We start from the raw sequence: 27150 nt of genomic DNA on the forward strand, positions 1-27150 counted from the left end.
GGCGCGGCGCAGGGACTGGGGGCCCAGCGCGCCTGCGCGCGCCCGGGGCGAGACAAAGGGGAGGGCCCGGCCGGCCCCGCCCCCGGCGCCGGCCCAGCGCGGCCGGCCGGGAGGGCGTATGGCTCCGGCTCCAGCGGCCCCGCTGCCGTCGCGGTCGCCGCAGAAGCCATGTACCCTGCGGGACCCCCGGCCGTCCCGGCCCCTCGCCGCGGTCGCCGACCCCCGCCCGGACGCCCTATGCAACCGCCGCGGCCCCCCGCGCCCGCCCCGGTCCCCGCCGCGCGGCCGCCGCCCCCCGCTCCCGCGCCGCGGCCCCGCGTCGCCGTGAAGATGGCCTTCCGCAAGGCCTACTCCATCAAGGATAAGCTGCAAGCCATCGAGCGCGTCAAGGGCGGCGAGCGGCAGGCCAGCGTGTGCCGCGACTTCGGCGTGCCTGGCGGCACGCTGCGCGGCTGGCTTAAGGACGAACCCAAGCTGCGCTGGTTCCTGGAGCAGCTGGGTGGCGAGGTGGGCACGCAGCGCAAGAAGATGCGGCTGGCCAACGAGGAGGAGATCGACCGCGCCGTCTACTCGTGGTTCCTGGCGCTGCGCCAGCACGGCGTGCCACTGTCGGGGCCGCTCATCCAGGCTCAGGCCGAGGCCTTCGCGCGCCAGATCTACGGGCCCGAATGCACCTTCAAGGCCAGCCACGGCTGGTTCTGGCGCTGGCAGAAGCGCCACGGCATCTCCAGCCAGCGTATCTACGGCGAGGCCGAGCCCGCGGCCGCCGGCCCCGCGCCTGGCCCGCCCGTCAAGCAGGAGCCCGCGCAGCCCACCCGCGCCGGGCCCCTGCCCGACCTCGCCGCTAGTACCCTGGCCCCCGCAGAGGGCGGCTACGGCGACGAACAGATCTACAACGCCAACGTCACGGGCCTCTACTGGAAGCTGCTCCCGGAGCAGGCTGCGCCCGTGGGCGCGGGGAGCTGCGGCCGCCGCTGGCGGGGCGACCGGGTGACGGTCCTGCTGGCCGCTAACCTGACCGGCAGCCACAAGCTGAAGCCGCTGGTCATCGGGCAGCTGCCAGACCCACCAAGCCTGCGCCACCACAACCAGGACAAGTTCCCCGCCTCCTACCGCTACAGCCCCGACGCCTGGCTCAGCCGCCCGCTGCTGCGCGGCTGGTTCTTCGAGGAGTTCGTCCCGGGTGTCAGGCGCTACCTGCGCCGCAGTTGCCTGCAGCAGAAGGCCGTGCTGCTGGTGGCCCACCCTCCCTGCCCCAGTTATGGGGCCAGGATGCCCGCCCTGGAGGAGAGCGAGGAGACCCGCAGGAGGTACCGGCCCGAGCCCATCGGTCCCCCGGAGGAGCTGCAGACCCCCGACGGGGCCGTGCGGGTGCTGTTCCTGTGCAGGGGCAGCGGCCGGGTGCACATACCCGCCCCGCTGGAGCAGGGGGTGGTGGTCGCGTTTAAGCAGCTGTACAAGCGGGAGCTGCTGCGGCTGGCCGTGTCCTGCGCTGGGGGGTCCCCGCTGGACTTCATGCGCAGCTTCATGCTCAAGGACATGCTCTACCTGGCCGGCCTCTCCTGGGACCTGGTGCAGGCCGGCAGCATTGAGCGCTGCTGGCTGCTGGGCTTGCGGGCTGCCTTCGAGCCCCGGCCGGTGGAGGAGCGCGCTGGGCAGCCTGCTGGCCAGGCCGAGGAGGCCGCGGAGCGCAGCAGGGTGCTTAGCGACCTCACACACCTGGCAGCCCTGGCTTACAAACGCCTGGCTCCTGAGGAGGTGGCCGAGTGGCTGCACCTGGACGATGATGGGGGGCTGCCCGACAGTGGCAGAGAGGACTGGGGCCCCAGCCGGCCTCCTGTGCTGGTCCCCGGGGGCCCCCTGCTCCCTGCCAGCCTACCCTCAGCGGTGGCAGGAGGAGCAGAGGAGGAGGAGGCCGTCCCCACCGCTGGGGAGGCCGTTCGGGGTCTGGAGACAGCGCTGCGGTGGCTGGAGACCCAGGACCCCCGGGAGGTGGGGCCGCAGAAGCTGGTGCAGCTGCGCTCGCTCATTAGCACGGCCCGGAGGCTGGGGGGCATCGGGCCCTCATCCAGGGTTCCCGACGACGGGCTGTGACCAAGCCCGCCCCGGCAGCCCCCAGTGGCCTTTCTCCTGAGGCATGCGGAGGGGGGAAAGACAGAGATCCCGTCTTGCCTTGCCTTCCCTGGAGTGGCCCACCTGCAAAGCTCAGGGGTTGACAGGGATCCCGGCCTGGCCCAAGAGAGCCCTGTTGGTGAAGGGCCGGCCCCTCCACTGGCACCCCATCTGGTGCTGGGTTAGCTGGAAGAGAGGCCGTGGCCACCCCTCCTCCCCGGGCAGGCCCACACGTGGCTCGGCAAGGTGCCCTCCCACGCGGACCTGGCATACGCCACAGCGCTTAGCAGAGAGCAGGTAGCCGTGTTCTCTCTGGCCCCTGTGGGGCTGCCCCAGCCACGTTCCTGTCCCCCCAGCCCCCGTGGCCCAGCACTTGCCCTGGACAAGGGCCCGGCATCCGGTCCCCATGGACCACAGCCCTGTGGTCGTCCCAGTGGGAAGCACACCACTGGTCTTTGGTTTGGCGCATTAACTCTGTTTTTTCCAGGTACTCTTCAGGCAGATGCTTGGGGGGCTGGGAAAGAAGGATGGGGCTTTAAGTTTCTGGGTGCAGCCAAGGTTCTTGTGTTTTTTATCTTTAAGGAAATGCTATTCTAAACAGCTTTCATTCTGTAGGGTTGACGAGCACTAGACCTGGGCCCCTGCCCCACACCCCAGCAGCCTCAGGGCCCGGAGCCATGCTGTCTTCTCGGAGCAGCCCTGTGGCACCGCCAGCCATGCCAGGACAACCCTCAGTGCCTTAGCTCCCCTCCCAGGCTGCCCAGCTCCCAGCACTGCCAGGGGTGTAGCCGAGGAGCCGCTTCCCACAGGCTGTGAATTAGGCTTCTGGGTGGCACGGCTTGAAAGGAGGTGGCGAGGGCTCCGTGTGACCCTCCAGCTCCCACACTGTTTTGCTGCTCCACTCAGCTCTAGATTCAGGACCCTGTTGGGGGCCTGAGGCTGAGACACCCAGGTCTCCCAGGGGCTGCCCGGCAGAGACGCCCAGAGCCCTGAGGAGGGCTGGATTTGAGGTGCTGCTGCCTGCCTCGGTGCTCTGCCCACCTCTTCACCTGCCCCTGCCTCCTGGTGCTCCTGGGCTGTGGAGGCCGCACCCAGGTGATGTGTTTCTGGGAGGGAAGGGCCATGCATGGTGGCAGGGCCACGGGGGTGCCCCCGGAGCAAAGATGTCAGCTCTTCCTTGGAACCACCTCTAATCAAAACACCCACACATGTACGTGTATGTGTCAGATCTGAAAGCTGATCGATGGTGCGGAGGATTCCAGGCGAGAAGGGAGGCATGGCCACCAGCCCCGGCTAAAGCCTCCACCTCACCTGCTGCCCTCACTCCGCTAGCAGCTGCGGCAGGCCTGCACCCGGCCCGCACCTCTGGCCTCAGGATGTCTTGCATGTCACACCGTCAGGGGCCCAGGCGAGAGTGCCTGTTCACCATAGCCCACCTGCGGGGCCTCTGTCCTGCAGGTCCCTGCGAGGGAGCGGACTTGGAGCCTGGGTGGGCGCTGGGCCAGAGTAGTCTCTGGTGGCATCCTCGGTGCCACCCCTCTCGCCAGGTTCCCCGTCTCACCTTTGATCCTCTGTCCCTGGGGTCTGGGCAGGGGGGCTGCGGTTGATGTTGAGAACTGGGTGTTGGGACAGAGCCTCCTGCCTCACCCCCTCTGGGGCACTGAGGCTGCACCCCAGAAGGCAGCTCTGGCCAGTGCCCGGCCCCAGATGGCAGTGCAGAAATGAGGCACAGCGCAGGCTGGTCTGGGCCTTGAAGAGCCAGGGCCCTGTCGAGGGTGGGGCTGGGGACACCTCACGTGAGGGCCTCTGAAGTCCTCCTCCCTAGAGTGCAGGCCCAGCTCCTGGAGCTCAGCTCTGTGAACCGTGGGGAGAACAGCTGAAGTGCCTTGCTGTGGTTACCGCTGGGCCCGAGGCATCTCAGCTGCCAGGCTCTCCACTCCTGTTCACCATCATCTGTTGAACCCTTAAGGCAGCGAGGGTCACGAATTCCAAGCCAGCAGCCCCCAGGCAGGACCTCAGGGCTGGCCTGGCAGAATCAGCAGCGGGCAGAAAGTGTCACCCATGACTTTGGCTGATACCAGCCCACCAGGGGGGTCGGGAGAGTGAACCCACCCGTGTGAGGCCAGCCTTGCCCGAGGGGCCACACACTGGGGAACAAGCCCCCAGGTGACAGTGGACCACGGATGGAGCCCTGGAGCCTGCGGTGAGGAAGGGGCCTTGCCAGTGCAGGGATTGGCCCTGAGCCTGTGGGCCCAAGAGCAGGTCAGGATCTCGGGGGCAGGGGGGCTGGAGTGGGCTCTGAGGTGCTTACTCTGTCAAGGGGCCCTTTCACAGCTAGCCTCACTTTATAATAAAGGCTGAACATGCCCACTTCACACAAGCTCTGTCCCAGTCTTACTTTTGTAACCACCCAGTGCGTAGCTCCAGAACACCATCTGAGAAGCAGGGAGGAACAGCAGTGGGCCCACAGATGCCTCACGCAGACTGGCCACCTCAGGGCAGGGCCCCAGCTTGGGCCCAGGGACTTTGCTGGCTGACGCATTGCTGAGGGGGGTGATGGGAGATAGAGGGGAGCCCCGTCTGCACCACCCACCTGAGTCTGAGCCCAGGGCCTTGCTGATGGGACTCCAGGCACTGGGATTTGGTTTTATCCACCTCCAGTGAAACATTGATCGCTCCATGCTATAGGACAGCATCTTTATTTCCATTTTAAAGGTTAAAAAAAAAAAATAGGTGAAGAAATGGACTCAGGCTGACCCTTCTAACTAGTAGAAGGGCCGGGGTCAGACAAGCAGTCCCTGGCTGAGGGCCAGCGGGACACTGGTGGCTGAAACTCGGGGAGGGCTTGAGGCCGGGCAGCAGAGTGGGGGTGGCCAGTGGGTGCATCAGCCCTGTTCACAGACGCCTGGCAGGTGGCAGGAAGGGGCTCCAGCACTTGGGCCTGCGTGGGATGGGTCTGTCCCCCAACAAAGGTCCCACGTTTCTGGCTTTCCAGGCCTGTTGGTCCCTTCACGGACATGTTGAGAACCAAATCCGGTAGTCAGAGGCCAGGCCACAGGACCCTCCGGGGCTCCTGACCCAGGGAAGGGTCATCAGGGCCAGCTCTCCCTGCCCTTGCCAGGAGCTTAGGGTCCAGGGAGGGGCCACACCCTGCTGTGTTCCCTGCGGGCCAGGGCCCCTCCTCCCTGTAGGACAGAGGGGACCCGAGCCACCACAGGGTAGAGGTGTGGCCCGCACCTACTTCCTGCTGAGCTCCCTGGCCCGGCAGGTGGCGGCCTCCACGGCGCTCATGGCTGCGGCCCGCAGCCCACCCTGCTCCAGCGCATGGAGCCCGTAGATGGTGGTGCCGCCTGGCGTGCACACGTCAGTCCGCAGCTGAGCCGGGTGTTGCCCTTTCTGCAGAAGCACCTTGGCTGTCCCCTGGAGAGAGGTGTTGGGGTGACTTGGGCGGGGGGCGGTGCTGGCAGCCTGTCTGCAGCTCATCCCCCCCAGCACCCTGTCTCAACTCAGGCCAGCTGGCCGCCTCCCCATGCTGACCCTCCCCTTCTACACATTCCCCGGGCTGTGCAGCAGGGTCTCACCAGCAGGGTCTGGGCAGCGATGCGGTGGGCCAGGCCACTGGGCATGCCCATTTTGACAGCACCTTCAGCCAAGGCCTCAGAGAAGGCACACACCTGTAGCAGTGGGGAGGGGGCGGGAGTCAAAGCTAGCCCTCCCTGGGACTCAGCACCCAGCCTGGAAAAGGCTGGGAACCTTCAGAACAAGGCCCAGGGCACCAGCCACCAGAGCCAAGGCCGGAGCCCAGAGGTGTCTGCCAAGGGGCCGGCCTCAAAGGCCCAGGAAGGCACTGATGTGGGGTGGGCACACATGGGCAGCTGAGGAACAAGCGCGGATCCCTGGGGGCAGGGGCTGTTGGGGGGGCTTGGGAAGGTCCCACTTTGCAGAGGGAGGGCTGCCCACCACACTCACAAAGGCTACGCCGCTGCCGCTGAGGCCGGTGTGGATGTCCACCTGGGCCTCGGGCACCTCCTCGCACTGCCCGCAGGCCTCCAACAGGGACCGCAGGAGCTGGGCCTCGTAGGTCCCAGCGTGGCGGCCCCGCGCCATCACCATGGCACCCTCCTGGACAATGCAGGGCAGGTTGGGTGAGACCCTGAGCACCCGAGCCTTCGGGGGCAGCAGCTGCCAGAGAGAGGCTGTGGTCAGTGAGGCCTGTGCTAGCCAGCGGAAAAACTCTGCTCCCCAACCCACCCATGCTGGCTTCTGGAAGGGCCAGGCCCCAGCTGCAGCCGGTCTGGGATGGCCAGGTTGGGAAGTCGAGTCTGGTCAGCAGAACCCAGCCTGAGGTCAGCGTCTCAGCCCCACCGCACCCTCAAGGGCCACTCACATCCTCCAGGGTGCTCAGGGACACCCCAGCAGCCACGGACACCAAGATGTGCTCCGCAGTGACGGCAGGAGCCACCTCCACCAGCACGGCAGGCAGGATGTGGGGCTTGGTGGCGAAGAAGACGAGGGGGCAGCTACGCAGCACCTCCGGGTTGGAGTGGGTGGTCCGGCAGCCCATGGCCTGCAGCGGGGACGCCAGGGCCAGGTCTGTCAGCAGGCGTCCTCCAGACCGCAGCCCCCTGCAGGCCCCCACTGCGGATGGCTCTACTCCCAGCGGCCAGACCACCCGTCCCTGCTCAGGACCTGACCTCAGGTGGGCCCTGACGGCAGCACAGCCTCAAGCCCTCTGAGCCAGTGAGTGCCCATGACGTTTCTGCCCACCCAGCACGCACACCCCTTTACCCCACCCTGGCCCTCCACGATCCTGATGTTCCTTCTGGCCTTTGACCTCCCCTTCCCCAGCCCAGGCCATCTCAAAACTTTAGCCAAGTAAGCAGCGCTTCCCTGGCCCCAAGGAGCATCTGAGGGACAGGAGCCAAGAGCCACCTGGGAACTGCCCGGCTCACCTGGAAACGGCAGAGGTTCCTGTCGGAGGGTGCGCTGGCCAGCACGTGCTCAGGTTCCACTTTTCCTGGAGGGAAAGACAAAGAAGAGCGGGGGTGTCAGTGAGGAAGGCGGGGCGGTGGAGCGAGCCTGCCGGGTCTGCAAGTCTCTGAGGCTCAGCCACACCTGGGCCATCCTGAGCCTCTCCAAGAAGCCAGGAGCTCAGCGGGGCAGTTCCACGCAGCTGGGACCAGACCAGACCACCAGCCTCACTTGATTCTACCCGGCAGTCACTGCTGCCTACCTGCTGCTGAGTCCAGACACGTTGCTGGACACAGGGACCAGGAGTTCGCCTTGTCTTGTGAGGACATGGATCCCAGGGACTGCTGCTACTGGGAATAGGAAGGCTGGGGAGGGGGCATGGTGGGTACGGAGGCCCAGGAACGGAGGGTGCGGGATGAGGTGAACCCTAGAAAGAGGGTGTGTCTGTGCTGGGACATCCAAGCAGAGAATGCCTGTTTGGCAGAATCCTCTACAGATCAGATTTCTACAAGGTCTAACAAGAAGGCAGAAATGCACCCCACAACCTGGACAGATGGTGGCAGCCACTATGTGTTGCCTGCACTGTGTCAACATGAACTCCATGTAGCTGGGGGTAGCAATTAACACTCCCAAGTTTTACAAGTAAACACCTGAGGCTTGCAATAACCTGCTTTCTGATGATTTTCATCTCTCTAGACATTTCATCTCTCTAGACATTGACATATAGCTAAAGGCAAAAAGCTAGTCCATAATCACCACAAAACAATCCTAAATACTGTGGAGCACAATCAGGACACCACCACCATTCCTGCTGTAGTTCAGTTCAGTCGCTCAGTCGCGTCCGATTCTTTGCAACCCCATGGACTGCAGCACGCCAGGCTTCCCTGTCCATCACCAACTCCTGGAGCTTGCTCAAACTCATGTCCATCGAGTCAATGATGCCATCCAACCATCTCATCCTCTGTTGTCCCCTTCTCCTCCTGCCTTCAATCTTTCCCAGCATCAGGGTCTTTTCCAAGGAAGTTCTTCACATCAGGTGGCCAAAGTATTGGAGTTTCAGCTTCAGTATCAGTCCTTCCAATGAATATTCAGGACTGATTTCCTTTAGGATGGACTGGTTGGATCTCCTTGCAGTTCAAGGGACTCTCAGGAGTCTTCTCCAACACCACAGTTAGAAAGCATCAATTCTTCAATGCTCAGCTTTCTTTATAGTCCAACTCTCACATCCATACATGACTACTGGAAAAACCATAGCTTTGACTAGATCGACCTTTGTTGGCAAAGTAATGTCTGCTTTTTAATATGCTGTCAGGTTGGTCATAGCTTTCTTCCCAAAGAGCAACCGTCTTTTAGTTTCATGGCTGCAATCACCATCTGCATTGATTTTGGAGCCCAAGAAAATAAAGTCTGTCACTGTTTCCATTGTTTCCCCATCTTTTTGCCATGAAGTGATGGGACCGGATGCCATGATCTTCTCAACCAATGATTTTGCCTGCCCCCAACACTGGCAGGGTTTGGAGACATTTTTGGCTCTCACAACTGGCGATGTTACTGACCTCTCGTGGGGAGAAGCCACGGAAGGGAGCTAAACACCCTACAACGTGAAGGATGGAGGATGATCTGGCTCCAGATGTGCAGTGCCAGATACTAGGAGTGCCGCTGGCAAACAAATCAAAAGAAGAGACATAGGCTCAGAGTGGTCAGGCAACTCAACCGAGGCACGAGATCTCACTCTAAGCTAGGACTGTCCAAGACAAACATCGCTCAACCCATACATGTCACGTTACAACTTCTAGTAGTCATATTAAACAATCAGGAAAAAAACAAGTTTAGTTATAATACATTTTATTTAACCTAAGGTAGCCAAAATGTTATCCTTCCAACAGGTAGTCAATATTAAAAATTACTAAGATACATTACTTTTTGTTTGTGTGCTGAATCTTCCAAACTCGGCATATGTGTTATTTTATGCACTCACAGTGGAATACCAGAGCACCTGACCTGCCTCCTGAGAAATCTGTATGCAGGTGAAGAAGCAACAGTTAGAACTGAACATGGAACAACAGACTGGTTCCAAATTGGGAAAGGAGTAAGTCAAGGCTGTATATTGTCACCCTGCTTATTTAAATTATATGCAGAGTACGTCATGTGAAATGCCAGGCTAGATGAAGCACAAGCTGGAATCAAGATTACTGGGAGGAATATTAATAACCTCAGATATGCAGATGACACCACCTTTAGGGCAAAAAGCAAAGAACTAAAAAGTCTCTTGATGAAAGTGAAAGAGGAGAGTGAAAAACTTGGCTTAAAACTCAACATTCAGAAACTAAGATCATGGCATCTGGCCCCATTACATTATGGCAAACAGATGGAGAAACAGGGGAAACAGTGACAGACTTTATTTTCTTGGGCTCCAAAATCACTGCAGATGGTGATTGCAGCCATAAAATTAAAAGACACTTGCTCCTTGAAAGAAAAGCTATGACCAACCTAGACAGCATATTAAAAAGCAGAGACATTACTTTGCCAACAAAGGTCGATCTAGTAAAAACTATGGTTTTTCCAGCAGTCATGTATGGATGTGAGAGTTGGACTATAAAGAAAGCTGAGCATTGAAGAATTGATGCTTTCTAACTGTGGTGTTGGAGAAGACTCTTGAGAGTCCCTTGAACTGCAAGATCAAACCAGTCCATCCTAAAGGAAATCAGAATATTCATTGGAAGGACTGATGCTGAAGCTGAAACTCCAATAATTTGGCCACTTGATGCGAAGGACTGACTCATTGGAAAAGACCCTGACGCTGGGAAAGATTGAAGGTGGGAGAAGGGGACGACAGAGGATGAGATGGTTGGATGGCATCACCGACTCGATGGACATGAGTTTGAGCAAGCTCCGGGAGTTGGTGATGGACCGGGAAGCCTGGCGTGCTGCGGTCCATGGGGTAGCAAAGAGTTGGACGCGACTGAACTGATGCACTCACAGCGCATCCCAATTCCGACCGCCTCACGGTTACCGTGTGGACGGCTGGCTCTGAGCCTCTCCACCACATCCCCTCCAGCCGCGCTCCCAGAGGAAACAGAGTCCGGAAAGGCAGAGTCCGCGAGCCGTCCTGTCCCACGCCCGCCGGCGAGCTCCACCCTGGGGCCCCTGCGCCTACGGCGCCGCGCTGCTCTGGGATCCGCGGGGCAGGTGGGCACGGGACAGGTAAGCCCGCCCCTCTCACCTCAGGCCGGTCTCGGACGCCCGCTGGCCCCGAGCCTGAGGTCCCCACGCGCCCTACGCCCGTGGCGCCCTACCTGCTTGGATGAGGCCATGCGCGATGGCCTCCGCCATGCGGCCCGCGCCCACGAAGCCCACTCGCCTCCCGCCGGACTCCGCCGCCGCCGCCGCCATCACGCCGCCGCGCCGCGCCCCACCCCCGTCCTCAGCTACGCCAATAGGCTGCGGGGGCCTCACCTGCGCTCCTCCACTGGCTGCGGAGACCTCACGCTCCGCCCTCTCCCGGGGTTTCCGTGCGGTGCGTAATGCCGCGAGAGGCGGGGCGCGGCGCCGCGAGAAGCGTCCGGTCCACTGGCCGGTTGCGTACTTGGGTGCTCCACTGGTGTGTGAATTTCGCAAGTAGCAACTTGAGAGGGTCCATTTACAAGCGAAGGGTCGGAAAGGGTGGAGGCTGCTGTGGGATGGGGTCCCTCGCGGGGCCAATGGGAAAGCGCTGATGGACACCGGCCAGCTGAGCTTCCAGGAGGGGGCGGCTGAGCAGATTCTGATGAAACTCCCGGCAGCCAGAATGCGGACTTCCGCTTATCAGTAGATAGCGAGTGGGACTCTGCCGGCCTCGGGCCAGTTTCTGGGTGGGAACAGGGCGCGCTGGTTCTGTTTGGAGCCTGTGAGCAGTCGGGTGCGGAGGACAGGGCTGCCTGGTCCCAGCTTGTGGTCAGCTTTCCCCCAAGTTGCAGTGGGTCCGAGTGACAGCATAAAATTGGCGCAGCCAGTGAAACGTGGGAGCAGCGTTCTGCGGCTTTGCTGTTAAAGAAGCTCCTCAGGCCAGCCTGGGTTTTGGTTTCTGAGAGCCTCTCAGGGAGCTATGTAGGGAGGCAGGGGAGACCTTCCTGAGGTGTTCCCCAGGAGAGACCTGGCCTCTCTAGTTGGTCCTAAGGAAGAGAGTGTGTGGCTGAGGACAGGAAGCACGTTAGAGACTGAGGGGGAGGGTGGGTGTGGGGTGTGCTTGTAATTTTTTATTGACTTAGGAAAAATAAGCTTAGGCTGCAGTTTTTAAGACTGCATTTTAAAAAACGTTTTATTTTCTTTAAACTCTACTTTGGCACGTTCTAAATTCTTCAGCGGGCTTCCCAGGTGGCTCAGTGGAAAGAATCTTCCTGCAACACAGGAGACACAGGTTCAATCCCAGGGTTGGCAAGATACCCCGGAGGAGGAAATGGCAACCCACTCTGGTATTCTTGCCTGGGAAATCCCGTGGACAGAGGAGCGTCGCGGGCTCCATGGGGTCACAAAAAGAGTGAGACACAACTTAACAACTGGAAAGTTCTTCAACAATGAGAGTCCCTCACTCACTCAATGCTGTCCCTTCAGTGAGAAGCCCCTGCTCTGGGGCTGGGAATGAAGGCCTCACAGCAGCAGAATGGACAGCCAAAGCCCTACCCTGCAGACCTGCCCCTCTATGATACACACACCCTGCAAGGGACAGTTCAGGACATGCAACCACTATTAGTGTCCTCCCAGGCAGGTCCGGGCCTTTCTGCTCCTGCCCCCTTCTCACTGGGCTGATCCAAGCTCCAACTCAGGTGTCACCCCTGCCCATCTCCCTTAACCAGCAGACCCTTCATTCACAAATGGCTGGCACCCGGGGGGATAACACCATGAAGGCAGACCTGGTCCTGGACCTCTGAGTCGTGGGGGTGGGGGAGGGGAGGAATTTCTGGAGAAGCAGGCTGGTGGGATGGGCTTCAGAGAGGAATAACCGTATGGACAGAAACTGAAAAGGTAGGGAGGCACTGACACTATCGGGGAGAGGAATGGGGTGGTGACAAACGCAGTGTGTGGTCAGCTGGACAGGGCGCAGAGGGCGGGACTGTGTGCCCAGCACAGGGGGGACAGCCGACACTGCCCAGATAAACAAAAGATGTCATGACTGTGTGGGCACACACACTCGTGAAGAGGGGGACCCCAGAGCCAGGGAAGGTGCCTGGGTCCTGAGGGAGGCAGTCCTGCTCTGGCCTGGAGGCTGGGCACCCACAGCACTGCCTGACTGGCCAGGGCGCCAATAGGCCAACCCGTCTAAATCTTCCTGTTGAGGAAGGTGCCACTCACCTCCCTGCCCACCAGGCCCACTCCTGCGTGACACCTGTCACTGTCCACGGGAGAAGGACAGGCTGGGCCCCAGCACCCAAGCTGCCACATGAGGGCTAGGGAGATGAAAGGGCCAGGTCGAGCTCCTCTCTACTGGAGCCCCAGGGGAGCCTGAACCAGCAGACTGACAATCTCCTCAGATCCCTCTGTGCCCACCTGGCCTATCCAAACCCAGACCCAGCCTCTTTCCCCGAAGTCCTGGGAGGAAGCAGGGGAGCCCTGGGGAGTGCGGTTACCCAGGCCCATATGTGGCCGTGTGGAGAGAGGCTGGCTCTGGCCGCCACACTGGAACCACTGCAGGTGCCCTGCCCTTTGTCCCCACCAGCTGACAGCCCACCCTCTCCTGCCACCTACCCACTCACCACTCCTCTGTGTCTCCGCCCACTGCCACCCTTCTGCCCCAGGGGCAGTTGGTCACCATGGCCCAGCAGCTCTTGGGGGCTGGTGGGTGGGGACGGGGATGGCTGGCACACAGGCCTGTGAAAATGCTCTTTATTGGCTCCCAGGGATCAGAAGGGGACACTCAGGGATGGAGTTGGGGAGCAGGGTGCTGGGCCTGGCTTCCCTGACATGGACGGAGGCCGCACCAGACAGTCACTGAGGCCTGCCTCGGCAGACGGAGTGGAGCAGAGGCCACTATCAGGCAGGCAGGCGGTGCCCCTGGCTCCTGGCAGGTTCTGTGAGTGGCTGCCGCTGGGCACTGCTGGCCAGGCGCTGGGGAAGTGGTGGACCGGCTCCGGCCGCAGGCCTCACTTCCGGGCCTGCTCATAGTTGTCGGTGAACCAGACACAGGTCTCCTTCACGGCTGCAGAGGCGGGCAGGTGAGGGCCCGGTGGGCAGGTAAGGGCCAGGGTGGTCCTAACCTCCCGGGAGGAGGGAGGAGGAGGGGGACCCAGGGAGTCCTGCCTCTGCAGTGAGGGCATGGAGGCCAAACCCACAGAGTGTCCCCCACAGCAGGCAGTGGGGAAACTGAGGCCTGGGCAGGGGCAGTGGTGGCCCCCGGGAGAGGCCGGAAGGCCCTGAGGAACAGGGTGGGAGGCTCACCCTGCTTGAAGGGCGTGAACTGGAAATCAGGCAGGTAGGCCCGCAGCTTGGCATTACTGGCCGTCTTCTTAAACTGCCCATCTGACTTGGTTGTATCAAACTGGGTACCTGGTCAAGGCTTCAGCACGAGGGGAAGCCCCACCGCCCCCCGCCTGCTCTTGAGCCTGGCCCAGCTTTCCCAGAAGGAGCCTCCAGGGCAGAGCAGCAGTGCCCCCACCCCCCAGCCGCCAGGGTGAGTGCCATGGGGGCATCAGGGCACAGTCTTCTGCAGGGAGGCTCGAGGCACCCCAGCCTCCGACCAAAGGATACAGTGACCTCCCCGTGGAAGTCCATGGCCTCCACCACGGCCTCAGCTGCCTCCTGGATGGACACCTCATCCTCCTCACCCACTGTGGGGAACCAGGGACCAACGGCCGCGTCAGGCCCCCACTGCCCAGCCCCCAGAAGTCCCCTCCCTGCTCGGTGGCTCCAGAGACAGATGGGGTCCCGCCCAGCTGGTGGGGGTGGGGGTGGGGCTGCTGGGCGCCCACCTGACAAGATGATGGGCTCCACCTCATCGTACTCCCGCAGGGCCCAGATAAAGAGCCGGGCCAGGTCCTGCCAGTCAGACGTCCAGGGTCAGAGGCCACCAGTGACAGCCCACAGGCGCGCGTCCCCTCTCCAGCCCAGGTCCCTCCCTTTGGGCATTGGCCGGCCAGCTGTGCCCCAAGTCCCTCCTCCAGATGAGCTCAGAGCTACCTCAGTGACTCTCTCACAAACAGGAACTGACAGGGCCCCAGCGAGGATGGGGGCAGCCTGGACCCCCACCCCTTTCCAGGCTCCCTCCTGCCTGCCCACGGCCAGCATGGCGGCCCCAGGAGATGTTCTGAGGGACAGCCGTGCCCCGCTGTGGCACCAACCAGTGAGTAGATGAACTGCCTCCGGGGCCTCCCCGTGCCCCACACCGTCAAGGCTGAGCCGCTGCCTGTGGGTCGGGAGGGCAGGTGTCAGAGGTGCTGTGGCAGCATCAGCCATCCCCCCTCCCCGGGCTGCGCCCCAGGGGCCCCCGCGGGCAGCAGGCACTCACTCTTGGCCAGGTGCACCTTGTGGATGAGGCCAGGCAGTACGTGGCCGTCCTCGATACTGAAGTTGTCGTGGGGCCCGAAGACATTGGTGGGGATGACCGCGGTGAAGGTGCAGCCATGCTGCTGGAAGTAGGCTCTGCAGCGGCACAGCATCCCCTCTGGCCCTCACCCTGGGGCCACTGGCCCATCCCATCCCGAGTCCCGCCCCAGCTGAGATCTGGGAGCCCTGCCGGGCTGCCCTCTGGGCCCACCCACCATGGGGCACCCAGGACCCCTTCCCCAGCCCTGACTGGCCTCCACCCAGGGGGCGCAGGAGGAGGACCTGTTCTGCACGTCGATCATCCTCTTGGCGTAAGAGTAGCCAAAATTGCTGCTGTGTGGCGGCCCATTGTGAATCTGGGGGAGCAGAGGACCCGCTGCTTCTCAGCCCCGCCCCCAGGCCAGGCCCCACCCTGCCCAGGCCCCTCCCCTCACCATGGTCTCATCGATGGGGTAGGTGGTCTTGTCTGGGAAGATGCAGGTGGACAGGCAGGAGACCACCTTGTGCACGCCCACCTCGAAGGCCGAGTGTAGCACATTATCATTGATGTGTATGTTTTTCCTCTGCGGGGGGTGGGAAGCAGGGCTCAGGCCCCTCCAGACAGGGTCCAAGGCCTCACCTGCTCCTCCAGAGGGGACGCACCCTGGAGGCCACATCTGAGCCTGAGTTCCAGCTACTCCCAAGGCCCACCCCCAGGACTGCAGAAGGGTCTAGGCCTGCCTCCCCTGAGGCTGCGGGAGGACCTTGGAGGAGAGGGCTACACCCCAAGCTCAGGGCTGAGCCCCACCCTCAGGGGCTGCTGAGGCGGTGCAGAAGCCCAGGGGGCCCAATCTGGCCCTGAGGCAGGGAGGGAAGATGGGGGCCTTCCACACCCCCAATCCCAGGAGCTCACCCCTGGCTCTACTGCTCAGTAGCAGTGAAGCCTGGGCCGGCCACACCCCTCCTCGGGCTTCACTTCCCTCTCCGACGACATGACCTGGCAGGGGCATTTGGGTGGTCTGGGGAGAGGGGAGAGGTGGTGGACAGGCAGTCTCCCGGGAAGGCTGTCGCTGAGACAAGGAGGACAGGCCCACGTGCAGAATCGGGTCTAAGCTTCCACCATCCCAGGCCCAGAACAGGGCTGAACCACACCAAGGCCAGCGGCAGAGACAGGGATAGCCCTCAGGGGCAAAGCCTGGCATGGGTGGGGCCCTGGGACGGCCCAGCTCACACCTCTGCAGCCCAGGGTGCGCCCCAGGCTCAGTGCAGCTGGACCTCCTGGGAGCAGGGGCATCTGGAGGCCCAGGAGGCAGGAAGCAGTTGGGGCAGGGTCACACGGCAAATGCTGGCTTCTCTCAGCTCACCCAAACCCCATTTACCTCTTGGCTTTCCCTATTGGGCCAAACGTCCCCCAGTCTACCTGTGTGCCCCTCTGCCTACAGCCCAAGTGTAGGGCACTGGGGGCCCTCGGGGCTGCCCCACCTGCTGGGCCAAGCCCTGACCCTCAGGAGCTTCATGGGGCCAGAGCAAGAGCTTGGGAAGCTGGCCAGAAAGCCCCCAGAATCTGGGATCCTGGCTCTCAGTGCTCACTGGGGCTCTTCCTTACCCAGAAGTCCAAATTGTATTTGATATTCCGGAACAGGCCCCCCACCATTGCAGCAAGATGGATGACAAGTGTGGGCTGGACCTGTTCAAACAGCGCTCGGGTCTGTGCAGCATCCCTGTGGGGAAGCCAGGCCGTCAGAAGCTGCTTGGAGGCCCGAGGGAACGAGCGCCCTGGCTCAAGGCACTGGGGGCGGGAGCCAGGCAGGACCAAAGGCAGGAGGGGCTGCCAAAAGGCAAAGTGGCCAGGCCAGGTCCTGGCTGGTAAGAGAGTGTGGACTTCCAGGAAGAGAAAGGAGGAAGTTTGCCCAGGAGCAAAGCTGTGCACACCCTGGCCAGGCCAGCCATCTGGCAGGGAGGGCCCGGATGCGAGGCCCCGCTAGGGACAGGGCTGGTCTGGAGCTCTCAGTCTGGAGAGGTCACAGTGGGGGTGCTCCAGGGATGGGCGGACTCACGTGAGATCGGCATCCTTGGAGGAGACAAACACCCAGTCCTCTCCGGGCAGCCTGGCTCCATCTTCTACCACCTTCTGGATGGCTCTGCCCACCAGCCCTGAGCCCCCAGTCACTAGGATCCGCCTGGTCCCCCGAGGATCACTCATGGTGGCTACACCTGTAGGGCGAAATTATGTGAGGCTGAGGCCATCTGCTCCCACCCCACAGAACCCCACTCCCCTGGGCTGCCCCAGCCCAGGGTCACCGCCCCTAGCGCTGGGGCACAGTATGAGGTCACCAGGCCAGGGAGACTGCCTGCTGGGGACCAGGCAGACCCAGCTAGCTTGAGCCATCCGCTCCTCTCAGCTCTTTTCCTCAGGGAGCCCTGTGCCTAGAGCTGCACAGGGGGCCTGGGGCTACCACTCAGCCCGGAGAACCAACCCTGATCCCAACTGGACCAAGAAAGAGAACATTTGGCTCCTCTCTGGCTCACAAGACGGGAGGCAGCCAACCTTGGGTCTAGGGCTTTCTGGCCAAAGTCCACATGCTACTGACTGCAGGAAGGGGCGGCGCCTGTGTTTGCAGCCCAGTGCCCACTCCAGCTAGCCTTGGAAAGCTTGGTTCCTTCTGGGCAGGTAAAGCTTCTGGCTACCTGGAGAAATAGACAGGCCTCAGGGCACCACCACCTCGGAGGACCCTATCCTGGGGGCTGGAAATCTGCTCGGGCAGCTACCGGAGGACTTTGAACTCCCCGATGCAGAGCCCCACGGGCAGCCAGGACCAGAGGGGGCCCTTCCAGGACATTCTGCTGCTCCAGATGGCACGGGCAGTGTAGCAGCAGGCCCTGGGGTAGACGCTACTGCAGCCGGGCGCCTCCCACGTTTCCCCAGGCGCTTCCCAAGGCCTCCACCCCTGGACCAACCTCTGAGCCCACTCGCACAGTGCAGTTGGGCCCCTTCCGTGCTTCCTGGGTCCCTCCCACGCCCCCAGTTCCCGACACCCTTCAGGCATTTCTGATGGTCAGGGGGCACCCAAGGTCCAGGCCCCGGCTCGCCATGCCGCGCCCCCACCCGCCCCCGCCCCCGCCCCCGAGGTCCCCTCAGCGCTCCTCGCCTTCTTACCTGCGCTTTATCCCACCTGCCCGCAGAGCCGCTTCCGGCGCCGGCTGAGCGCCCAGCCACGCGCCGGAGCCAGGTGGAGGGGGCAGGACCAGGTCAGGTCCTCCCGAGGCACTCTGGGAAGTGGAGTCCTCGAGGGCCGCCCCGGGCGCTGCAGGGACATGAAGTCCAGGGCCGCGCAGTAGCCTGGGAAATGTAGTTCCCGTTGGCTCCGCCCCACCAAGGCCACTCACTACTAGCCTCTAACCCCGACGCTGCCGGCGTTGGGCCCGTGGGAGAGGACGCGAGGCAGCGCATCTCCGAAAGCCCGCAGGCTCTGGACGCAGGAGTAGCGGCAGGGCCAAAGAATATTCTGAAAACGGAGGAGCTGCAGCTGCTCGGTGCTTTCCTAGGGTAAAAACTGCATTTGTGAGAAGCAATTGCAACAGTTACTATATTCAAGACACTGAGGGGGGCAGTATATAAAATATACTTTAATAAATACATTAAAAAGACAAACACATTTCACGAGATTATTAATAGCAGGAGATCGCTTGGGGGCCACTGCTGCAGTAATAAGGACTCAGAAGTTTACTGACTGAAGCAACATCAAGTTGGAAGAATTAAGAGGATTCCTGCTTCATTGGCTAGGCAAGCTAAGGGAAGAAGTTAGGTACAAGGCCTGGTGTGATGGTTGGTGACAACTGGTTATGTGTCAACTTGGCGAGGCTGTAGCACCCAGTGATTCACACACAAACCTAGGTGCTGCCAGTGAAGATACTTCATAGACAGTAGCATCTTAGATCAGGTGACTTTAAGAAAACTAGACTTTGCTTGATAATGTGGGTCTCATTCATTCAGGAGGATTCCCAGGTGGCACAGTGGTAAAGAATCCACCTGCCAATTTAGGAGGCACAGTTTTGATCCCGAGTCAGGAAGATCCCCTGGAGGAGGAAGTGGCAGCCCACTCCAGTACTCTTGCCTAGGAAATCCCATGGACAGAGGAGCCTGGTTGGCTACAGTCCAAAGGGTCGCAGAGCCGGACACGACTGAGCGAGCACATCCATTCAGCTGCAAAGCCTTAGAGCAAAACTGAAGTTACACTGAAGAAGACATTCTACTTCAAGACTGGAGCATTAGCTCCTGCCTGAGACTTCTAGCCTGCCAGCCTGTCCTACAGACTTCAGACTTGCCAGCCCCACAATCATGTAAGTCAGTCCCTGGAAATACATCTATATCTACCTATCTATATATACATATATGTATTTGTTATATATATAGTTTGAGTTTCTGTCTAGGGCACTGCAAGTATGGTGAATGGAGTTTTCACCAAGGGAAGTAAAGAGCCGGAATAAAAGCAACTGTAAACTGAATCCAGCAGCATAGTAAAAGGATTATACACATGATTAAGTGGGATTTATTTCTGCAATGCAAGGGATGGTTCAATTAAAAAAAAAAAGAATCAAGTACACCACATTCATAGAACAAAGAACAAAAAAGTTCTCAGCTGAGGCAGATAGAGCATTTGATCATGTCTAACACCCTTTCATGATAAGAACACTCAACAAACCAGGAACAGAAGAGAACTTCCTCAACTTAATCAAGGGCATTCATGAAAAACCTACAGCTAACATCACACTCCTTTAACATCCCAAAGGAAATCAGTCCTGAATATTCATTGGAAAGACTGATGCTGAAACTCCAATACTTTGGCCACCTGATGCGAAGAACTGACTCATTGGAAAAGACCCTGATGCTGGGAAAGATTGAAGGCAGGAGGAGAAGGGGATGACAGAGGATGAGATGGTTGGATGGCATCACTGACTTGATGGACATGAGTTTGAGCAAGCTCTGGAAGATGGTGAAGGACAGGGAAGCCTGATGTGCTGCAGTCCATGGAGTCACAGAGTTGGACACAACTGAACGACTGAACAACATCATACTCAATGAATGAAAGAATAAAAGCTTTCCCCTTAAGGTAAGAAATTAAACAAGAATGTTCATTTTTGCCACTTCTGCTCAAAATTGTACTGGAAGTTCTGGCCAGAGTGACTGGGCAAGAAAAAGAAAAACAAGGCACCCAGACTGATAGCACCACTGTGACTTCCTACAACGGACCCTGGGAAGTGCTGCAAACCGAAGGAGAGGTACTTTTACAAAAAGAAAGGAGGATGGATTCCGGATGGGCTGAAACAAGATATGTTCAAGACAATCCACGCCTTGACGACCCAATATCCACATCAGTACATTTTCTCAAAAACCAGTTTCAAAGCTTCCGCCCATCCATACGTAATTATTACATAGCTCTGAAGCTGCTCCCTCCTCTACCCCAAAGGAACATCATCCAGTGTCTCTTCATTAATTGCGTCCTGTTTCATCCAGTGTTTCTGAGCCATGTCTTCTTTATCTCTGACAAGACTCCATCATATTTTTTGCATCTAATGAACTTAATTTGAAGAGGTAAAGGGAAAAGAAAGGAAATAAGCTTTAAAATTTGACTCTAGGACTTCCCTGACAGCCCAGTGGTTGACTCTGGACTTCCACTATAGGGGGCTCAGGGAACTAAGATTCTACACTCCCCAAGGCACAGTCAAAATAAATAAATAACATATGGTGACACATTAAGGAAATAAATATGGAAAGAGCTGCAGTCTTTGTTAATTAAAGCCTGGGGCAAGCTTATTTTTTCCTGTTGGTGATCTACATCTTTTTCCTGGGTGTTTGTGATCCAGTCATTTCATGAAACTTCATGTTCTCTGTTTTTTCTTTTGCTCACAATCAAGTCTTTCAGTGTCAAGAGCAGGCACTCCTTTAGCTCAGGAAGGTTTTCTTCTGCTACAGCTTTGAATCTAGATAGTCTGGGTGAAACACTGTGGGCAACACCCAAATCCCACCTTTTCATTGTCAGTTTATCAGGTTCCTTTGAGTCAAAATAAAACTTCCGGTTATATTTTGCTCTATTTTATTTTAGCTGCACTGCACATAATGTGGGATCTTAGTTCCCTGACCAGGGATCAAACCCATACTCCCTACAGTGGAAGCCTAGAGTCTTAACCACTGGACTGTCAGGGAAGTCCCATATTTTACTTTATGTTTATATATCTGTATATTTCCTCAAATGATCACGTATTGCTTCTGTAATTAAGTTATTTAATCTGCCTGCAGGAAAATGGCTGAGCACGTTTAGTTTCACTAGACATGTGACACTTGGCCTCTAAGCAGCGAAAGGTATGCCAAGAGTTCAGTGGATGGTCACAAAGGCACAGCCTCCCCCTGCCCACCCCCTGATGCTTGGGCAGTGCTTGCCAACTAACCTTCCTATAGATATCCTGTGTTTCATGACCACTGGCTTCTTTTATATCTGTTTTCTCTATTTCCACCATGTGTTTTAAATTTTTAATGTTATTATTGTATAGAAAACATCCATACTATGCAAATATATTCTCTATGGAAGAACTGGCTGGAAAAAAGAACAGTCCAAATGACATGCACACTCTTAATGTTTCATATGGCCTGACTCAAGCAGAGTTGGCATGCAGAACGGTGAAGCTGAGCAAGCAAAGCCACAGGGCCAACAGCAAGGGCTGAGCTGCCCAAGATGGAACACTCACATCCTGCTCAACTAATTAGCATCTGAAAACAACCAGCCAGGACCAAACGGTGACCAGAGTTACGTGATCTTCTCCTGATGCTCAGAGCTGCTGTGTGATGGAAGATTGATTATACAAAAGTTTGGTAGCCCATCTGGATTTCAAAGGCATTTAGAACCCACCTATGATGCAAATAAACCAAAGACCTACATTTTAAATTTCAGAAATAAAATCTGGATGCACGTGAAAATAGTAACTTTCAAAGTATCAATTTGTCCACAGATGTCTCACAGCTACACTGAATCCAGCAGGCTAGCAGGTCCTGCTGGCTGGGGCAGGCAGGCCTGAGCTACCCCTCGTTGTGGGAAAGACGTGAAATGCGCACATTGGTCTCCGATGGAGAAACAGTCCAGTCCCTCATGCTGGTCTCACTCTGCGCTGCGCCATGTGCTAAGGACATCCTTCTGGAGCCCTCCTTGCAGCAGCAGCCAGCCCTACGCTCCCCCTGCCAGCGGCTACTTAGCTTACAGAGATCCACGCCACGTGGCTGCACAGGTGCGATTTCTGATGAGTCCGAAAGCTGGACTTCCAGATGAAGCTCTTCCCGCACTTTGAGCACCGGAACGGCCTCTCTCGTGTGTGGATCCGCTGGTGCTGGGCGAGGAGAGTGCTATAACTGAACGGCTTTCCGCACCACTGGCACCCGAAAGGCTTCTCCCCGCTGTGGACGCGCTGGTGGCGGTGCAGCGTGGACAGCCGCGTGAAGGCACGGCCGCACTGCCCGCAGGTGTGCGGCTTCTGGCCGGCGTGTGCGCTGCGGTGCTGTGCCAGGTGCGAGCGCTGGCTGAACGCACGGCCGCACTCCCCGCACGCGTGCGGCTTCTCGCCGCTGTGCGTGGCCCGGTGTCTCACCAGGCGCGAGAGGTATCGGAAGGTCTTGGTGCACGTTTCGCACGTGTGGGCTGTCTGCCCTTTAGCGTTTGTCTCGCGGCTACAGAAAAGGTCGGGTCCCAATTTACCGCCTTTCTGGGCCCCTTCTCCTTTGGAGATGGTCCAGAAGGTCCCATGTGATGGTCTCTCCTGGATAAGGAAGTTCTCCAGACTCCCTAGCCTGCCCTTCTGCCCAGGGGCTTCTTTGCAGACCGGTTTTGGAGGCTCACCCCCGGAGAGGCTTCCAGATGCTCCTCCTGGAGGCTCTGCAGCTGGAGTCATTTTCACCCTTGCAGTCACATATTTACACAAAGACCCCTGGGTGGAATCTGAAATAGAGAAAGGGACCACGTGTTACCCTGTTTGAGAAGGTCCACCTGGGCCCCCACTCTGTGCCCGCAAGTATCAACCACCTGCAGGCCCTCTCCACGAGGTGTCCACGGGTGAGTCCAGGCTTACTGGCTGTGCGCATGTGCCCACCTCCTTCATGGACCTTCCCCTCATATGTCAACTTTTTCTCTCCACCTTTTTCTAAGAAAGTTGAAGTTTGTAGCTGATGCTGCAAGCACCTTACACCAAGCCCCTGCCTCCCTGGGATTCCAGCCCTGCTGCAGCAGACAGCTCTGAGAGCTCCACCTGCCAGCATCCTCTGGGGCACGCGTGCCTCTGTCTTAGCCGAGGTCTGTACTTCCAGCCCAGGCTGCAGACAGGTACCGCCCCGGGGGGAGGGACCAAGGACAAGTGTCCCCCTCCCTTGCTCTGATGGGCAATCCCAGATGCCTCCTATAGCCTCTCAGTGGTCATGCTCCTGGAGCTGTGGTGCTCCACACGCTGGCAGTGGCAGCTCTGTACTGCCTTTTCTCTCCTCTCTCTCTTCCTGCTTTCTCTTGCCTGCTTCCAAAAATTACTGCCTTCCAAATACACATCTATACCTGAAACTCTAAGGCTCTACACTCCGGAAACCCGAAGGACTGGAACTGGCCCTCAAGAAGGGTTTCTGGGACAATGCTCTCGCTGCTCAGACGTCCACAGGCATCCAGTGCAGGAATGAGGTGTCAGAGCTGGACAGCAGGACAGCCAGTGGGTGTGCAGAGAGGTGAAGAACTGGGTGGTATGAGGAACTCCCTATATTTGGTGTCAGAAGTGATGCTGTGAGGAGAACAGAAGTTCCCGTTTAAGGGCAGGTGGGCAGACACTTCCAGATCATGCAAAGGTCACCAGGGGCCACTGTTACCTGTGGCCAGCAGCAGTTCTGGGAGGCGAGATGTCTGGCTTGACTGATGTTAAGTGTTCTGGATCTCAAACTTATGCCAAGGGCATTATTTGGAGCCTGAGACCCATGATGCTGAGAACCAGCCCCAATTTTCACGACTTGAGCCAAGAGCCTCCCCCCAGCTCTGGCTGGTTTGGTTGGGTTTTCAGTTCCTTGTAACTGAGGGTTCTAAGTCATAGCCCATCCCATGGGAGAAAGTGAGGCACAATTTGTTAAGCATCTGGCACGGTGCTGGACTCCCAGAAAATTGTCCTCAATCTGCAATGAAGGGGAAGGGCAACAATCACAGTCTTTACCCCTTCATTGCTAACTGGCTGCCTGTCTTCAGTTGATGGATGTCCATGTGCCTGGGAAAGGACACCAAGGGACAAGCCAACAAAAGTGCACTTTATGACTGTGTCCTTCTGTCTGGATGTTGACAACACTGGCTGTGTATGCTGAGTGCAAATACTGAACAACCAGAGGCCTGTGGCTCCCCTCACTCACCTATACCGGCATCTCCCACAGTCTCTGCTTCCTGGGTTCCCAGCAGGTCTGAGCCCCAGGGCTCCCTTCCTTGCTCCAGTTGGGAGATCAGATCTGGTTTGGATCCTGGAACCTCTGCCCGAGAGGAGAGAGGAAATGGGTGAACTGAAGTGCTAAGGCAAGCTTGGCTTCCCGCTCCAGAGGCAGTCTGGGACTGGGGAGTTAGCTGGCCCCACTATGCAGGCTCTGAAACATGGAGTCTCCCCAGGAGGTTGAGGTGGGTGGGGAGCAGGGCAGGGATGAGGACTCAACAGAGGCCCGCCTCTGTGAGAGACACGGACACCTCTAGTCTCCAGGCAGCAAAGTGCTGGCAGAGGCCCTGCCCCGGGGATGGGTCCAGAGACCCCACCTGTCACCTGGGAGCAGAATGTCCCACCTCTGGTCCCAGAGTCACAGCCAGCCTGGCCCCTCCTGGATCCCACCTCAGCTCTGAGGGGGGCTGGGGGTGGGGAGGAGGGAAGGGCTCACCTAGAGAGACCAGGTTCCTGTAAGTCTCCAGCATCACGTCTCTATACAGGGTCCTCTGCCCAGCGTCCAGACGCGCCCCTTCTTCCTGGGTGAAGTGCACAGCCACGTCCTCAAAAGTCAGGAGGCCCTGAAACAACACTGGTTCTGCCCATGGGGTCAGCACATCAGGATTCAAGGCGGAGGAGGCAGATGGCTCACCAGCAGGCATGTGGGACCCCTGGACTCCATCTCAAGGTACCCTGCTTGCCAGGGAACCCCTAATGACAACCGTCAACGCAACCTATCCATACCCCAACCTGCTCAGTACCGCCTTTCCTGGTGAGTGTCCCTCCGCAGCCTCCGGAAGGCCCTGGGGAACAACGCGGAGGGGCAAGGGAAGCCCCTGTGAGGCCCCGTCCTGGAGAGGACCTGGGACTCAGGGTCCCAAGTGAAGTGGGCTCCGAGGAAAGATCTTCTGGGAGGCAAGGAGCCCAGGTCCCGGGGGCAGGCGCGCTCACCTGGGGCCAGGCGGCCGGGGGGCTGCCCGCCATGCCGGCTCCCCGCCCCTCCGCGGCGAGGGCAGCGGCGGCGGCAGGGCGGCCTGCAGACAGGAGAGAAGGCAGGGGACGGCGGTGGGCCTAGGGCTCCGGAGCCAGCCCCAGCCCTGCAGCGGCTCCAGCTCGCAGGCCGGCCGGGGCAGGGGCCTCGCGAGGACGCAGAGCTCTGCGTTAAGGTGCGAGCACCAGGGCGCGCTGGTCAACCATAACAGAGCAGGGTAGCTGGGTGGGCGCCGCGCGGGCAGACGGAAGTCGGCTCACGCCCTGTCCCGCCCGCGTGCGGCGAGGCTGTAGCTCCAGGTCTGCTCGGCTCCCGAAAGCTCCCCGCTCCGCCCCGCCCCGCCCCGCTTTGTCTCCACAGGCCCCGCCCCCTCGGCCCTCGGCCCCGCCCCACGCCCCGCCTCCTTGGGCTCCGGCCCTGGGACACCTGCGACGCTTGCTGAACTCAGAGATCACGGGCCATTGCCGCTGAAGTTCTAGTTCCGTGGGTCTGAATGTACTTCGGAGTCAACTTGAGGAAGCTCTCCTGGAGACTCTATGGAGGGCAGACTTTAGCACCCTCCCGTTCCTAGGACGTTCCGCACCTTCTCCACTGCCTGGCCGGTGCTGGAGGGCCTGCTAGTCACACACGCCTCCCAGGATCTGGGCTTGGCGCTGGCACAACTCTGTCAGGAAGGAAGGGAGGGAGGGAAGAAAAGGAAAGAAAGAGGCACCCGGTCCAGATACCAGGAAGGTTTGTGGTTGTGACCAACCGGTGTTGGAAAAGTCCTGCTTCCAGGTACAAGGAGGTTTGGAGCAGCGGAGGTGCTGCTCAGGTGAGGAGACAGATGACTGACTAGATCCTTCGCAGGCAGTTGGTGCAGCATAACGAAGCGCAGCTGGTAGCAGCGAGGACGGGATAGACCCCACCCCAGATTTGATTGCGATGTGGACTTATGGTGCCACACACACACCAAGAAGGTAGCAAAACATTTACTACTTACATGAGGAGGCTTTTCTGGGGGCAGCAAGGCAGCCCGCTGAAAATGGCTTGAAAAAGCAGGCAAAGAAGACTGGATTGGGGCTTGATGGTGGTTAGAGGGTAAGCCAGGGTATTCCCACCTGCAGGCAGGGAGTTGGAGGGAGCACCCAGGCCTTTTCATCCACTTGTGCAGATGTGGGGCAAAGGGAAGAGGGAGAGGTGAGGTTTAAAAGCCACAGCACTGAAAGAAATGCAGACTGTCAACATCTTCCTGCTGCAGGCTGTGGCTTCAGAGCTCCTCACACACCCCCTAGCATTCACAGTGTTTGCATACTTTGCACTATCAAGTGATTCATGTTCCTTTCAACCACGTATATTTGTCGATGTAGACATTGGTTGCCTGTACTGATTTTTTATCATGGCAATTAGATGGACATTGAACCTCAAACTGCAAATATTTTATTTTTATAAGCACATTTAATGACAACTATATTTTCAAAAAGCTAAATTTCAGCATTTCAGCTTTAAAATTCAAGAGCAGAGAAAACCAATCTATGGTGAAAATACTGAGAGAAGTGTTGTGTCTCTAAGAGTCTGGGGGCAGTGGGGAGGCATTGGCTATGCAGAGCCTTGACATTCTTCGGGGTGATGGTGACACTCCTTATCTATATAAGGGTTTGAGTCACAGAAGTGTCTGCATATGTCAAAGTTCATACAAGGGTACGTGTAAAACATGCATTTCACTGTCTAAGCTTTACCTAAAATGTCTCCTATAAACATAGTCTAGTCGGTGATTTGCATGGTGAATTAGGAGTGGACTGTACTAATATCTGCAACTTACTTTGAAATGCACCAGAAAAATAAGATGAATGAGTAGAGAGAATAGATAAACAGCTGAATAAATACATGATAAAGACAGCAAAACAGTAATTTTTTGTTGTTGTTCAGTCGCTAAGTCACATCTGACTCTTGACCCCATGGACTGCAGCACTCCGGGCTTTCCTGTCCTTCACTATCTCCCGGAGTTTGCTCGAATTCATGTCCACTGAGTCGTTGATGCCATCCAACCACCTCATCCTCTGTTGCCCCCTTCTCCTCCTGCCTTCAATATTTCCCAGCATCAGGGTGTTTTCCAGTGACTCAACTCTTAGCATCAG

The 27150-nt window shown here is 58.5% G+C and overlaps 4 protein-coding genes across 12 annotated transcripts; 1 reads left to right on the forward strand and 3 right to left on the reverse strand.

The window, feature by feature from the left end:
* Window positions 1-44: 44 nt before the first annotated feature.
* TIGD5 (tigger transposable element derived 5) lies at window positions 45-4489 on the forward strand. The gene has a single exon (XM_043484295.1). The coding sequence runs from the start codon at window positions 169-171 to the stop codon at window positions 2092-2094; it is 1926 nt and encodes a 641-aa protein (XP_043340230.1). The 5' UTR covers window positions 45-168; the 3' UTR covers window positions 2095-4489.
* Window positions 4490-4792: 303 nt separating this feature from the next.
* PYCR3 (pyrroline-5-carboxylate reductase 3) lies at window positions 4793-11177 on the reverse strand. Of its 2 annotated transcripts, none has more exons than XM_043484431.1 (6): window positions 10540-11177; window positions 7065-7129; window positions 6500-6679; window positions 6082-6294; window positions 5694-5786; window positions 4793-5532 (listed from the first exon to the last, which is right to left on the reverse strand). In XM_043484431.1, exons 3-6 carry the CDS (start codon window positions 6674-6676, stop codon window positions 5350-5352), a joined length of 666 nt encoding a protein of 221 aa, XP_043340366.1. In that variant the 5' UTR covers window positions 6677-6679; window positions 7065-7129; window positions 10540-11177; the 3' UTR covers window positions 4793-5349. The 2 variants fall into 2 exon arrangements, with proteins under 2 accessions (XP_043340366.1, XP_043340365.1); XM_043484430.1 differs by lacking the exon at window positions 10540-11177 and adding an exon at window positions 10380-10538.
* A 126-nt stretch (window positions 11178-11303) lies between these two features.
* Window positions 11304-17888, reverse strand: GFUS (GDP-L-fucose synthase). Of its 3 annotated transcripts, XM_043484399.1 has the most exons (12): window positions 17735-17888; window positions 16635-16791; window positions 16184-16298; window positions 15491-15596; window positions 15033-15241; window positions 14881-14954; window positions 14561-14694; window positions 14394-14458; window positions 14025-14091; window positions 13804-13883; window positions 13495-13594; window positions 12927-13255 (listed from the first exon to the last, which is right to left on the reverse strand). In XM_043484399.1, exons 2-12 carry the CDS (start codon window positions 16778-16780, stop codon window positions 13200-13202), a joined length of 1152 nt encoding a protein of 383 aa, XP_043340334.1. In that variant the 5' UTR covers window positions 16781-16791; window positions 17735-17888; the 3' UTR covers window positions 12927-13199. The 3 variants fall into 3 exon arrangements, with proteins under 3 accessions (XP_043340335.1, XP_043340334.1, XP_043340336.1); XM_043484400.1 differs by lacking the exons at window positions 12927-13255; window positions 15491-15596 and adding an exon at window positions 11304-11459 and having other exon boundaries at window positions 15033-15161; XM_043484401.1 differs by lacking the exon at window positions 15491-15596 and having other exon boundaries at window positions 15033-15161; window positions 17735-17887.
* A 296-nt stretch (window positions 17889-18184) lies between these two features.
* Window positions 18185-25376, reverse strand: LOC122451453 (zinc finger protein 679-like). Of its 6 annotated transcripts, none has more exons than XM_043484422.1 (5): window positions 24994-25375; window positions 24793-24845; window positions 24497-24623; window positions 23990-24103; window positions 18185-22559 (listed from the first exon to the last, which is right to left on the reverse strand). In XM_043484422.1, the coding sequence occupies exons 3-5, from the start codon at window positions 24528-24530 to the stop codon at window positions 21820-21822; spliced, it is 888 nt and encodes a 295-aa protein (XP_043340357.1). In that variant the 5' UTR covers window positions 24531-24623; window positions 24793-24845; window positions 24994-25375; the 3' UTR covers window positions 18185-21819. The 6 variants fall into 6 exon arrangements, with proteins under 6 accessions (XP_043340357.1, XP_043340358.1, XP_043340355.1 ...); XM_043484423.1 differs by having other exon boundaries at window positions 24787-24845; XM_043484420.1 differs by lacking the exon at window positions 24793-24845 and having other exon boundaries at window positions 24994-25376.
* Between the last annotated feature and the right edge of the window lie 1774 nt (window positions 25377-27150).

Source organism: Cervus canadensis, chromosome 12, assembly GCF_019320065.1.
Source record: "Cervus canadensis isolate Bull #8, Minnesota chromosome 12, ASM1932006v1, whole genome shotgun sequence".
NCBI lineage: Eukaryota > Metazoa > Chordata > Mammalia > Artiodactyla > Cervidae > Cervus > Cervus canadensis.